This window comes from Nematolebias whitei, chromosome 22, assembly GCF_014905685.2.
Source record: "Nematolebias whitei isolate Nwh7 chromosome 22, NemWhi1, whole genome shotgun sequence".
Lineage (NCBI taxonomy): Eukaryota > Metazoa > Chordata > Actinopteri > Cyprinodontiformes > Rivulidae > Nematolebias > Nematolebias whitei.
In genome coordinates, this window is record NC_056519.1 from 31368634 (window position 1) to 31383337 (window position 14704).

A 14704-nucleotide genomic window follows, 5' to 3' on the forward strand; every position below is an offset into this window, starting at 1 on the left:
ACTATTTTTTTATCTTTGAGATTTATTTGTAATTTCAATTGTTTGACTTCTTCAAACAAACCCATCAAGAGTTCCTGTTGTGAGGTTAGTTTCACAAGTTCTGAACTCATAAAGTTCAGAGATTTCCGTATTTCTTCCATATCATCAGAGTTTTGTTCAGTCAAATCATGTTTTCTTAGTTTGTATTTTGCCATTACTCACAAAACCACCTGCCCGATGGCAGTGGTTTATCAAGTCGTTAGCCAAGAGCCAATGTCAGATCACGGATCCAACCAGCGCCTCGATTTCCACCGCAGCCCAGCGACCTCCGGACGTCCGACTCCAGGAAATCAGACACCGCAGCCCCAGACTCTCCCAGGATCCACGGCGGTAACTCGGCTCCGAACAGGAACGTGGATCCAGCGACGACAGTCTCCCACACCGCCGCACTTCCTCACAACAGCAGCAGCCCCAGACTCGACAGCCGAAAGCCGACACACAGCACCCAGGTCCACCAGGCCCTCGAAGGCAGGCCGTCAACCAGCAACCACCGCCCACAGACCCGATGCCAGAAGATCGGCCTCACGGCTTCAACAGTCCTCAGAGCCAACGACACGACACCGCATCACCCCCGAGCAACAAAAGCGTGTCGATAATCAGCTATATTAATTTGGCCCATTAGATTTTTGAATTGGTTGTTTGAAAAATGTGTAGCTCCCGTGCAGCGCAGTGCTCATCCACTCCCAGTTTTCAACTCATGTCAAGACTCAAACCCTTCTCAATTTGTGCAAAGTATTTATTTATTATTATCAGTCTCATTTTTGTTGCTGCACTTCATCTTATGTGCTAAAGAAATGTATTTTGACACCTGCAGGGGGGCTCTCCTTTGGCAGAAAGCATGTCCAGGACTAAAACCCATACCTTGGACAAATAATAATTATTTTAAAAAACAGGTAAATATATGCCAGTCTTCATTTCTGAAGTGAACTTCAGGGGATTAAATTGTAATTGTGGGTGCAGCAGCCAAGGCGGGTGCAAATTACTGAAATTACTAGAATTAACTGTGCAAAATGTGCCTGCATAGCTGTCTGGTTGCAATCGCTCACAATTCATTGAGACTCCAATGGAATATTTGTACATTTCTCCCAATTTGGAGTCACCAAATACTCTCCAAGAGTCCCAGCCCATAGAGATACTACTTTTAAGAAATAATTTACATTTGTTTTCTAACCAAAAATTGAAAAGCTTTAGGTATCATTTGTATTGTAAATTGCTGTTTGAAATATAATTAAGCTTAAAAGTTGAAAGTAAGTTAGGATCAAATTTTTAAAAAAACTAACTATCTATATATAAATATATATATATATATATATATATATATAAAATATATACTTTTATGCTACAAAATTTACTTTCCTCAAATGATTGAGGTGGTCAGTGGGTTGGTCGAACGGTTTACATTTTACGGTAATTGCATTTTTCCCCAACATAGAAAAACGTATAAGCTTGTGATATCCATCAGTCAGCTTTGTTAGACTAACTAGTCCTAATTCATCATCATCTTAATAATAATAATAATAATAAAAATAATAATATTTTCTTTAACAGTTTTTGATATTTAAAAAAATATAACACTCCTGTGGTAATGACAGAGTAAACCAGGATATAACTTCTGGTTTAGGTTCATGCCAAATACCCAACCAATTAATTATTTATCCACACTTTCAAAAAAAAAATCTGTAAATGTGGGAAGCAGCATCCTGGAAATTTGGACTGCGGATGCAATTTTTTGTACCCGAGGCCTCTGTAGTCCCTATGTAAACATGCACCACTGTTCAGATATTGACATATGATTTAAATGCCCTTAATTTAAGTAATTTTTTACATTCCATCCATTTTCTTCCACTTATCCGGGTTCAGGTCGCGGGGGTAGCAGCCTAAGTAGGGAGGCCCAGAGTTCCCTCTCCCCAGCCACTTGGTCCAGCTCCTCCGGGGGAATCCCGAGGCATTCCCAGGCCAGCCGAGAAACATAGTCCCTCCAGCGTATCCTGGGTCTTCCTCTGGGTCTCCTCCCGGTGGGACGTGTTCGGAACACCTCACCAGGGAGGCGTCCAGGAGGCCTCCTAAACAGATGCCCGAGCCACCTCAACTGGCTCCTCTTGACGTGGAGAAGCAGCGGCTCTACTCTGAGTCCCTCCCGGATGATTGAGCTTCTCACCCTATCTCTAAGGGAGAGCCCAGACAACCTGCGGAGAAAACTCATTTTGGCCACTCGTCTTAAGCGCAGAGGTGACAGGGCCTTCTCTGTAGCAGGCCCAAGACTTTGGAACAAGTTACTTCTGCTTGTCAGACAAGCCCCCTCCCTCTCGGTTTTCAAATCCCGTTTGAAAACCCACTACTATTCAGTAGCTTTCAACACCAGATGATCTGTGTTTTGAACCTGTATGCTTCACACAGGTTAGTCGTCATTTTTATTAACTGCATCGTTTTTATGTCTATATTCTGATTTTCTACATTTTGTATGTTGCTTTGTGAGTTACCTGTTGTTCTATCTGTACAGCACTTTGGTTGGCCTTGTCGCTGTTTTAAGTGCTTTATAAATAAAATTGTATGGTATGATATGGTATCCAAGATCTCGTTCTCTCAGTCATAAACCAAACCTCATGACCATAGATGAGGGTAGGAATGTAGATCGATCGGTAAATTGAGAGCTTCGCCTTTTGACTTAGCTCTCTCTTCACCACGACAGACCTGTACAGCGCCCGCTTCACTGCTGATGCTGCACCTATCTGCCTATCGATCTCACGTTCCATTTTTCCCTCATTCGTGAAAAAGACCCCAAGACACTTGAACTCCTCCATTTGGGTCAGGACCTCCTCCCTGGCTCGGAGAGGGCACTCTACCCTTTTCCGGATCAAGACCATGGCCTCGGATTTGGAGGAACTGATCTTCATCCCGGCCGTGTCTCCCTCGGCTGCGAACCGCTCCAGCGAAATCTGTAGATCACGATCTGATGAAGCCAATAGGACCACATCATCTGTAAAAAGCAGAGACGCAATCCTAAGGCCACCAAAACAGATCCCCTCAACACCTTGGCTGCGCCTAGAAATTCTGTCCATAAAAGTTATGAACAGAATTGGTAACAAAGGGCAACCTTGGCGGAGTCCAACTCTCACGGGGAACAAGCCTGACTTACTGCCAGCAATGCGGACCAGGCTCTGACACCGGTCATACAGGGACCTAACAGCCCGTATCAAAGGACCCGGTACCCCATACTTCCAGAGTACCCCCCACAGGGTTCCCCGAGGGACACGGTCGAACACCTTCTCTAAGTCCACAAAGCACATGTAGACCGGTTGGGCAAACTCCCATGCACCCTCCAGGACCCTGCTGAGAGTGTAGAGCTGGTCCAATGTTCCATAACCTGGACGAAAACCGCACTGCTCCTCCTGAATCCGAGGTTTGACTATCCGATGGATCCTCCTCTCCAGAACTTCCAAATAGACTTTACCAGGGAGCTTTAAGTGTGTGATCCCCCTGTAATTGGAACACACTCCACGGTCCCCCTTTTTGAATAGAGGGACCACCACCCCGGTCTGCCAATCCAGGGGAACTTCCCCCAATGTCCATGCAATATTGCAGAGTTGCGTAAGCCAACACAACCCTACAACATCCATAGCCTTAACGGACTCTAGGAGAATCTCATCTCCACCCCTGGGGCCTTGCCACCGAGGAGCTTTTTAACCACCTCGGTGACCTCAGCACCAGAGATTGGAGGGCCCGACCCAGAGTCCCCAGGCTCCGCTTCCTCAGTGGAAGACGTGCCGGTGAGATTGAAGAGGTCTTCAAAGTATTCTGCCCACTGACCCACGACATCCCGAGTTGAGGTCAGCAGCATACCACCCCCACTATAAACAGTGTTGGTGGTGTACCTCTATCCCCCCCCGAGACGCCGGATGGTGGACCAGAATCGCCTCTAAGCTGTGCAAAAGTCATTCTCCATGGCCTCTCTGAACTCCTCCCACGCCCGAGTTTTTGCCTCGGCAACCACCCGAGCCGCATGTCGCTTGGACTGCCGGTACCCATCAGCTGCTTCCAGGGTCCCACAGGCCAAAAAGGCCCGATAGGACTCCTTCTTCAACCTGACAGCATCCCTCATGGACGGTGTCCACCACCGGGTTCGAGGGTTGCCGCCGCGACAGGCACCGACAACTTTGCGGCAGCAGCTCCGATAAGCCGCCTCGATAATAGTTTTCACGGAACATGGCCTACTCTAACTCAATGTCTCCCACCTCCCCCGGAACATGTTCAAAGTTCTCCCGGAGGTGGGAGTTAAAGCTCCGTCTCACAAGAGACTCTGCCAGACGTTCCCAGCAACCCTCACAATACATTTGGGTCTGCCAGGTCTGACCTGCATCCTCCCCCACCATTGGAGCCAACTTACCACCAGGTAGTGATCAGTAGACAGCTCCACCCCTCTCTTTTCACCCAAGTGTCCAAGACATGTGGCCACAGATCAGATGAGATGATGACAAAGTCGATTGAACTGCGGCCTAGGGTGTCCTGGTGCCAAGAGCACATATGGACACCCTTATGCTTGAACATGGTGTTCGCTATTGACAATTCATGACGAGCACAGAAGTCCAACAACAGAACACCACTCTGGTTCAGATCAGGGGGGTCGTTCCTCCCAACCACACCCCTCCAGGTCTCACTGTCATTGCCTACGTGAGCAGTGAAGTCCCCCAGCAGAACAAGGGAGTCCCCAGGAGGTGCACTTTCTAGGAACCCCTCCAAGGACTCCAAAAAGGGTGGATAATCTGAACTGCTGTTTGATGCATAAGCACAAATGACAGTCAGAACCCGTCCCCCCACACGTAGGCGGAGGGAGGCCACCCTCTCATTCACCGAGGTGAACCCCAACACACAGGCACCAAGATGGGAGGCAATAAGTATGCCCACTCCTGCTCGGCGCCTCTCACCAGAGGCAACTCCAGAGTGGAAGAGTGTCCAACCCCTCTCAAGGAAACTGGTTCCAGAGCCATGCGTAGAAGTGAGTCTGACTATTTCTAGCTGGAATCTCGCAACCTCACACACCAGCTCAGGCTCCTTCCCCACCAGTGAGTGACATTCCACGTCCCAATACCCAGCTTCTGTAGCTGAGGATCAGACCGCCAGGGTCCCCGCCCTTGGCCACCACTCATCCCACATTGCACCCGACCCCTTTGGCCCCTCCCACAGGTGGTGAGCCCATGGAAAGGGTGACCCACGTCTCCTTCGGGCCGTGCCCGGCCGAGCTCCATGGGTCAAAGCCCGGCCACCAGGCGCTCGCCCGCGTGCCCCATCTCCAGGCCTGGCTCCAGAGTGGGGCCCCGGTGGCCCACGACTATGCGAGTGAACATCAAGTCCATTTCTTTTTCTCATCATAGGGGTGTTTTTTACATTAAGAATGAATTTTCCTTTTCAAGTATCTAAAAGTCTTTATATAGTTCTGAAGAAAGAACTGAAAATGCAAATTTAGAATTTCAACTGAAAGCTGATGGTAGTTTTTCATTTAATAAGAGTATAACATGAAAACATCTGTTGTTTTCCTCCTATCCTTATTATTCTTAATGAAGACATGTTGAAGCCATCATTTCAGTATCCTTTTAATAAGATGACCATTGTATGCACTCCACTCTAACTCGAACATCAGTTTAAACTTCTTTTACACACGGTATATTCTTCCACATTTTATTTGAACAAACATTTCTGAACAAACCCAGCTTTTGGACTCTTTGCCCTAATTTTTTTGTGTGAACCATTTATACTTATTTACACCTGGTTTCATTTGTCACTCTGCATCTGGTGAGCACAGACATTTCTGTCTGGCTTCAGTGTCACTGAAGGTAACCTTCTTGTTTCTCCTGGGGTCGATCCATGAGTTACGAATAACTACATTCTTTGGTGTTGGTTCTGCTTCAACCACAGACTCCACCCTCTTTTTCATCTTGCTCTTAAGAACTTTTTGAAACTTCTGCCTTGTGAAGGCATAGAGGAGTGGATGAAAGATTGTGGTCCCATACGCCATCACCAGGAAGCCCAAACGGAGGCGGAAAGTCAACCCACTGGGTCCAGTACTGAGAATTATTGTGTTGAGCACAGTTATTGGAGTCCAACAGAGGAGAAAAGTGGAGATGATCAGAAGAGACATCCTAAACACTCTTTTTTGCCTCTCCCTTCTTTCCCGATGACGCTTCATTGCTCGTCTTAATGCAATTATTACAGATACTGATGCTCGAATACCTAAAGGTGCATTTCCACCTCCTTTGACCCCTGTACTGCTCTGTGAAGCATCTGTTGCCTCAGCTTGTGTTGCTGTGGTCAGAGAGATAGTATTTCTGCTCTTTTGTTTCTTTTTAGGCAGGTTGTGTTGAAATCGTGCTCCGATGCGTATGTTGAGTGCCTGAAGAATTTTGTAGTAAGTCACCAGCATTACCAGAGCTGTGAAAAAGAATATAGGAATCTGAGCGAGTAGGTGATAGTACAAACCCAGTTCTGTGTAATATTCATTTGTGTCAGCCAAAGTCACAACTGTAGTGTGGTTCACAAGATCTGAACCAGAACTAATGAAGAAGCCTACTTCAATGAATGGAACCAAAAAACTGATGAAGGATAAGACCCAAATGGTTCCCATCAAAGCCATAGCTCGGCTCATGGTTAGCACATGGTTTGCTGGCCGTACTGAGATGTCATAACGATCCACGGTGATAGCCAGGACATTAGCAGCAGTAGCCACACTTGCAAAGGAGATGAACGCCTCATGAAAGCAGCTGATCATGGCTTTGTCTTCCTCTGGAGGAAGGAGAACCACTACAGCTGTTAATGGGATGCAGCAGACACACACCTGGAGAGGAGATAGAAATTTAGTTTGTAACTGACAGTATTTTTTGTTCTTATGTCTGTTACAGACCATTAACCAACAAAAAACGGGTACATTCTTGGGATCAGTTGGAACTAATGATAAAGGAAAGGCATACAGATTAAAGATATAATATCAACAATGTTTAGGTAAAAATGTCGTTTTGAGTTTTATAAAATGTGAATAGTTTAAAGAACACTTAATCTAGCAAAAACTGTCTGACATTTGGAAGACGAACCTGTAACAGCACTGAACAGAAACACCTGTTTTTACTACTTATTTGATCCGTATACAGTACAGAAGAGTGCAATGGTAGCATAACGTTCCATTGCCCATCACTGTAGGTAAAAGGAGAGCTATGTTTGTGTTAGTTTGTCTGTACCATTAGAAAAATGTCACAAACCACTAGATTTTAGGTAAACCTTCAGATAGAGCTAAATATTTGAAAAATCTTGTAGTATGATGTATGATTGTTTTAATATTATCATGACAATAATAGTTGCAATAAACCCTCATTTCCCTCACTTTCTCTTCTTCCATCAGTATCATCTAAAACAGGTGTGGGCAGCAAGGCCAGAAAATCTATTGGATTCACTAAATTCAAGGTTCTTATCATTCGCATCACATGTGGTGCATGAGGTGGAACAAAATTCTGTACTCAAGGTCTCAGGTACATGCAAAAATAGCAAAAATGTAAAGTATTTTAAAAAAACAGTATACAAGGATCTAAGATATACACTAAACAATAATAATGTAATTTAATATGGTATATTAAACAGCAGCCTGAACATGAGTCTGTTGTGAGCAGATGGGTATGAATTCAGCAGCTTAAAGGCAAGAAATCAGCAGCATGGATAATCAGAAGCCCAGATAAAGTGACATCACCAATTAAAGTGAATTAGTTATTTTTCTGATTAGGAATTTCTGAATCAAACGGCTTCAGGGTAGAAGCTGTTCCTCAGTCTACTGGTTCTGCACTTATTGCTCCTCAATCTCCTTCCTGAGTGGAGCGGGGCAAAAAGTGTGTGTGCTGGATGAGTGGGGTCCTTCATGATGCAGGTGGCCCTCTTCCTGTATCTGGAGGTGTAGATATCTGTGATGGTGGGGAGACTGACTCCAACACCTTCTGTGCAGCCTTCACCACTCTCTGCGAAGCTTTTCTTTCTGCAGCTGTGCAGCCTCCATGCCACATGTTGATGCTGGAGCACAGGATGCTCTCCACTGCACACCTGTAGAAGGAAGTGAGGACTGAGCTTCCCATACCAGCTCGTCTCAGCTGCCTGAGGAAGTAGAGTTGCTGAAGTGCTTTCTTGATCAGACTAGTAGTGTTGTTGCCCCAGCTGAGGTTGTCATTCAGGTGCACACCTAAGTACTTGTAACTGGAGATCACTTCCACTGCAGATCGCCCTATGTTCATGAGGAGCGGGAGTGTAGGTGTGTTTGCTCCTTCTGAAATCCACAATCATCTCCTTCGTCTTCTTCACATTGATGTGGAGGTTGTTCTCTCTGCTCCAGCTTTTCAGGTGTTCCACCTCCTGCCTGTAGCTGGACTCATCATTGTTTGTGATGCATTCTACCACCGCTGTATCTGCAAACTTTATAATATAACAGCCTGGATGGGTAAGTGTGCCATCTTATGTGAGCAGAGTAAACAAGAGGGGTCTTAACACACAACCCTGAGGGAGCCAGTGCTGAGGGTTATGGTGGTGGAGGAGAAGTTGTGGATTTGCACAGACCTATTGGTTTAGAAATCCAGGATCCAGTTGCATAGGGAGGGGCTTAGTCCTAGTGTGAGTATTTTGTCCATCAGGGTCTGGAGAATCATGGTGTTGAGGGCAGGTGTGAATTCCACAAAGAGAATACGGACAAAAGAGTCCTTCTGCTTCAGGTGAGTAAGCGCAGTGTGGACCACAGAGGAGATGGCGTCTTCTGTTGATCGATTCTTGCAGTATGCATACTGGTGTGGGTCCTCGCCGATGTTGATTTTAGCGTTGATGTGGGCCCATGACCAGTCTTTCAAAACATTTAGTGATTACCGGGGTGAGGGCTACTAGCCGGTAGTCGTTCAGACCAGTCACTGCAGAACTCTTGGGAACTGGGATGATGGTAGCGGTCTTCAGGCAGGTGGGAACAGTCGCCAGGGTGAGGGAGGAATTAACGATATTGGCCAGCACCACACAGAGTTGTTCAACACAGTCTCTCAACACTCTCCCTAGGATGTTGTCTGGGCCAGTGGCTAGAGCTGTCATTTCTAACCTGAACCCGGAGCCCGGCCCTGCCCGACCCGGATTCGGGCCGGGCCATAATAATGAGCGGGTCGGGTCGGTGTCCGGCTTTTTATTGCGTCAGCGGACGTGCGCGGCCAGCGATCCTATTATATGTAAGCATGGCTTGCCATACTATCACCAGTTGCACACGGCCATTTGATCGTGCATTGACCGGCCGGTTGAAAAAGGTAAAATTTCAGTTAAGCTTCAGATGAGCTACTGCCAGCAATCCATCAGCCCAAATGGACATTCATTCAGCCGTGGCACTCAGCAGATGCGTGTGGCCAACGACCCAAACAGGTGAGATCACAAAATATCTGACATGTCAGAGCAGGGTCCATTGCTAAGCTCCAATCTTCTGCCCCCTTAACTCAGCCGTATTTCCGCCAACCGTTAATAATAGTGGGATAAGCAGTCAAAGCTGGAAAAAAATGTTTGGGTCTTGTTCGGATTCATCCCTGTAATTATTGTTACATACCAAAATTGTCCACAACCCCCCCCCCCCCCCCCCCCCCCCCCCCCACCACCTCCCCTCCACACCCACCCCTCCCCCCCCCCCCCCCCCCCCCCCCCCCCCCGGGTCAAAAACTGCCAGCACTGATGTAGCACTAAGCTAGTGCTGCACAATTCAGATGCACTAGCTGAAAAGCAAAACAGCTACAGACGTAGCTGCTTCTGTCACACATCCCACCCCCCAAAAAAAATAAAAATTGACAACAGTCTGCAAAGATATGAGCGTCCTTCCAAGGCAATTGATCTTAGGGAAATACTGTACAGATGTTTTTCAGATTACTAAGATTACTTTTCTGTGGGGGTTGACTCAGGTTGACTCTAAATAATAACCTTTATTAGAAAATGTACTTTCTCCAAGTTTCATTAAAACATCTGTGATCCATGGGATTTTGTTTGTGCTAATGGTACAGTCGAACAAACACGCCCAGGCTAAAATATTAAATCTGCCTTTGCCTTTCTGTGCCAGGCAGAAGCCATGGTGAATCCACTATCTATTGAACAGTGGGTTTACTGCAGTTAGTGTTGAGAGGCTGTAGTACAGCTGACGTGTCAGCTACGGTGTTAGGTTCAAGTCTTGTAAAAGGTTACAGGCAACAGAAGGAAAAACTCACCAACACATCCACCACATGCAGGTTCATGGTGATGATATTGGAGACGGAGCTGATGAGATTATGTTTCATACAGTAGAGGACCAACACAGTCAAGTTTGAGCTCAGGCCCAACACCATCTCCAAAACCAGGAAACTTGTCAATGACACCTTAAAAATTAAAATAATAAATAACTGTCCCAATTATCCCTCTGTGTAATAGATCACAAAATGTTGTTTCATAATGTTTAATTTGTTTAGTTTTGTTTTGAGTACTGTAACTGGGCAGTAATAAATATACATCATGTTATCAGTAAAAGGTGAGGTTCATACTGGTAATGAAAGTGTTTTTACCTGGAAGCTGATTAGATTAATGTTCTTAGAAGAGCTCATGTTCCGGTCGTAAGAGTCAGGAGTATCTAGCACCATCATGTTGCACATTGTGGCGACAGAGATCAGCACTGTGGATGTGTGAATTCTCCTGACAGGAAGAAGAAACCTGCAAAGTAGTCGACAGACAAATAAGCTTTGATTAGACATGAACATTGGGTATGAAATATTGATGAAATTTGTTTTTTATCTCAGAGTAAGAGTCAGAGTTTCCTTATTGTCATTCGCACCTCATGTGGTACATGTGGTGGAGCGAAATTATGTACACGGGGTCCCAGTTACATCCAACAATAAAATGTATAAGAAAAACAGTAATAACATCTAAGATATGAACTAAGAAAAACATCAACTAAATGTACACTAAGCACTCATAACATAAAACATTGAACATCAGCACAAACATGAACATGAGTCTGTGAGCAGATGTGCACGCATGAACACATCAACATTGAAACAGACCAGCAGCAACATGAAACAGATCAGCAGCAACATGATATGGTTTTTCACAGTGATTATTCTAGTTAGAGATTCATGAGTCTTAACAGCCTCAGGGTAGAAGCTGTTCCTCAGTCTAGTGGTTCTACACTTAATGCTCCTTAACCTCCTTCCTGAGGGGAGTGGGGCAAAAAGTGTGTGTGCTGGGTGAGTGGGGTCCTTAATGATGCAGGTGGCCCTCTTCCTGCATCTAGAGGTGTAGATGTCTGTGATGGTGGGGAGGCTGATTCCGACAGATTTCTGTGCAACCTTCACCACTCTCTGCAAAGCTTTTCTTTCTGCAGCTGTGCAGCCTCCATGCCACACGTTGATGCTCGAGCACGGATGCTCTCCACTGCACACCTGTAGAAGGAGGTGAGGACTGAGCTTCCCAGACCAGCTCGCCTCAGCCGTCTGAGGAAGTAGAGTCTCTGATGAGCTTTCTTGATCAGGCTGGTGGTGTTGTTGCTCCAGCTGAGGTTGTCATTCATGTGTACACCCAAGTACTTGTAGCTGGAGACCACTTCCACCGCAGATCCTCTTATGTTCAGGGGGGTGTAGATGTTTTTGTTCCTTCTGAAGTCCACAATCATCTCCTTTGTCTTCTTCACATTGATGTGAAGGTTATTCTCTCTGCACCAGCTCTCCATGTGTTCCACCTCTTGCCTGTAGCTGGACTCATCATTGTCTGTGATGCATCCCACCACCGCTGTATCATCTGCAAACTTTACAATGTGACAGCCTGGATGGGTAGCTGCACAATCATACGTGAGCAGAGTAAACAGGAGGGGGCTCAACACACATCCCTGAGGAGAGCCAGTGCTGAGGGTTATGGTGGAGGAGGAGAGGTTGTGGATCCTCACTAACTGTGGTCTGTTTGTTAAGATGTCTAGTACCCAGTTGCAAATGGAGGGGCTTTGTCCTAGTGTGAATAGTTTGTCCATCAGGGTTTGGGGGATCATGGTGTTGAAGGCGGATGTGAAGTCCACAAAGAGCATACGGACGTAAGAGTTTTTCTGCTCCAGGTGGTTGAGCGCAGTGTGGACCACAGAGGAGATGGCATCCTCTGTTGATCGGTTCTCACGGTATGCATACTGATGAGGGTCCTCGTTGATGTTGATGGTTGTTTTGATGCGAGTCATGACCAGTTTTTCAAAGCATTTAGCGACTATCGGGGTGAGGGCCACTGGCCGATAGTCATTCAGACCAGTCACTGTAGAGCTTTTTGGGACTGGGATGATGGTGGCAGTCTTCAGGCAGGTGGGAACTGTCTCCAGGGTAAGTGAGGTGTTAAAGATGTCTGCCAGCACCTCGCAGAGCTGATCAGCACATTCCTTCAACACTTTTCCGGGGATGTTGTCTGGGCCAGTTGCCTTGTGCGGATTAATCCTCCTGAAGGTACTCCTTACTTCTGCTGAGGTCACGCTGAGATGCTCTTCATCCGGTGGTGAGGTGAGTCTGGTGCTGGGTGGTCTGTTCGGGTCTTCAAAGCGTGCATAGAACTTGTTGAGGGCATCAGGCAGAGATGGGTCTTTGGGACATTGTTCACTCCTTCCTTTATAATCTGTTATGCACTTAATGCCCCTCCACATGCTCCGAGGGTCTTGTGAGATGAATTGACCCTCGATCCTCTTTGCATATGTGGCCTTGGCCCTCTTAATACCAGCAACCAGCTCTTTTCTTGTCCTACTCAGCTCCTCTGAGTTTCCAGACCTGAAGGCAGTGTTCCTGGCTTCCAGCAGGGTACGCACCTCTGCATTCAGCCAAGGTTTTCTGTTTGGGTAGCTTTTAACATTTCTGATAGTGGAGACGGTGTCAGTACATGTACTAATGTAACCCAGAACAGAGGATGTGTATTGGTCAAGATCAAGCAAACCTCCATTTTCAGCAGCTTCTCTGAAAACCTGCCAGTCTGTTCGGTCAAAACAATCTCTCAGTATGGGGCCGCTGTCCTGGATCCAGCATTTAACTTTCTTTTGTACCAGTCTGGAGCGTCTAAGCGGGGGCATGTAAGTGTTATCACCATCTATCACCAGAACAAGGATCCTGATTGATGAGTTCGTGTTGGCCATAATGAAAAAGATAGGCTTGTGACACAACAATTAGTTCTGTCGTACTAAAGCATCAAAGCTTTTAAATTAGAGATGGCCGATAAATTTGGCTGATATTGGTCACTTTAAGTACCCCATTTACCTTCTTGACACTCATTGAAGATGCAGCTGCTACTTTGTTTTACATTCCGCTGACACGGTGATGTTATACTGTCGTTAAATAAAAAATACTTAGTGACCAGAAATAAATTCACTGTTGGCCATTAAAAATAATTTATCTTTATCTTTACTTTGGATTCAAAAAGCCCAACAGTGAAAAGTTGTTTGAGTGGTCTCTATACATCTACAAATCTGAACTGTCTGTGTATTTTTACTGTTTATTGGTTTGGGGTGGCTGTGGCTGGGTGGTTAGTGCAGTCGCCCTCCAATGAATGAATGAATGTATGTATGAATGTGTGTGTAGTATAGTGTTGTATGAATGTGTGTGTGTGTAGTAGAGTGTTGTATGAATGTGTGTGTAGTAGTGTTGTATGAATGTGTGTGTAGTAGAGTGCTGTATGAATGTGTGTGTAGTAGAGTGTTGTATGAATGTGTGTGTAGTAGGAATGTGCGATATGGCATAAAATTCATATCACGATATGTATTGTGAAGGGTGGTGATAACGATATATATCGCTATATGTTTTGGTATAAAACTTGCTAAAAAAAAAAAGCATAGTGTGTCCTTTTGCCATCATATATTTTGAATTAAGAAAATTCCACTACTAGGTCCAGAGAGTTGTTAAATAGTAAACAAATCAAGTATTAGGCTTCTTTCTTGTAGTGCAAAACAGTGCAAAAGATATCAAGTGTAGTTTTAGCCATATGTTTTAAACAAAAGAATATGTTGTTAACTCTTAACAGTTTCCAGTCTTAATAAATGAAGAGCAACAGAGCAGCATTTTACACTGAAACACTTCACCCTCCAACCTCTAGTGGGCGCCTCCTGCTTTAATGGAGCTGACACAATATGAGACTGTGACCAGAGGGTCTCGCAGTAAAATCACACAACACAGCGTTCTTTTCACAGATCAGAGAGCAGGTTTCTCTAAAGCTGACCAACGCGTACTTTAACTTTCGATGGAAAAAAAAAACAAAACTTTCGATGGAACACAGTGTTTTGCGCATGCGTCAGAATACGGCAACACTATGGCAAGCCGGCTGTAGTTAGCTTGTAGCTTTGCTACTTTGCTCTCGAAGAAAAGACTAACGTGACTTGCGCACAGTTTTCAACTAAAAAAAAGTAACGATTAAACTGACCACTGATTTTACTTCAGACACTGCGTTACTGCGGTTAGCCGGTAGAAGACAGATCTATCTAAAAAAGTTAAATCTGGTCCTCTGGACATTCAAAAACAACAAAACAAAGCAAAAACAAGACAGATCTATATTGTAGGCTAAATTTCTATCGTTTCTACCGTGTACCATTTATATTGCGCATTCCTAGTGTGTAGTAAAGTGCTGTATGAATGTGTGTGTAGTAGAGTGCTGTATGAATGTGTGT

The 14704-nt window shown here is 45.4% G+C and overlaps 1 protein-coding gene across 1 annotated transcript in view; it reads right to left on the bottom strand.

Moving 5' to 3' along the window:
* Positions 1 to 5659: 5659 nt before the first annotated feature.
* Positions 5660 to 14704, bottom strand: part of LOC119428135 (G-protein coupled receptor 22-like) — a 22283-nt gene continuing 13238 nt past the window's right edge. Inside the window, exons 3-5 of the mRNA XM_037695772.1 lie at positions 10602 to 10728; positions 10272 to 10418; positions 5660 to 6865 (exon numbers count right to left, since the gene is read on the bottom strand). Coding sequence (XP_037551700.1) covers positions 5813 to 6865; positions 10272 to 10418; positions 10602 to 10728 — 1327 coding nt within the window. The 3' untranslated portion in view covers positions 5660 to 5812. The remainder of the gene's footprint in view (positions 6866 to 10271; positions 10419 to 10601; positions 10729 to 14704) is intronic.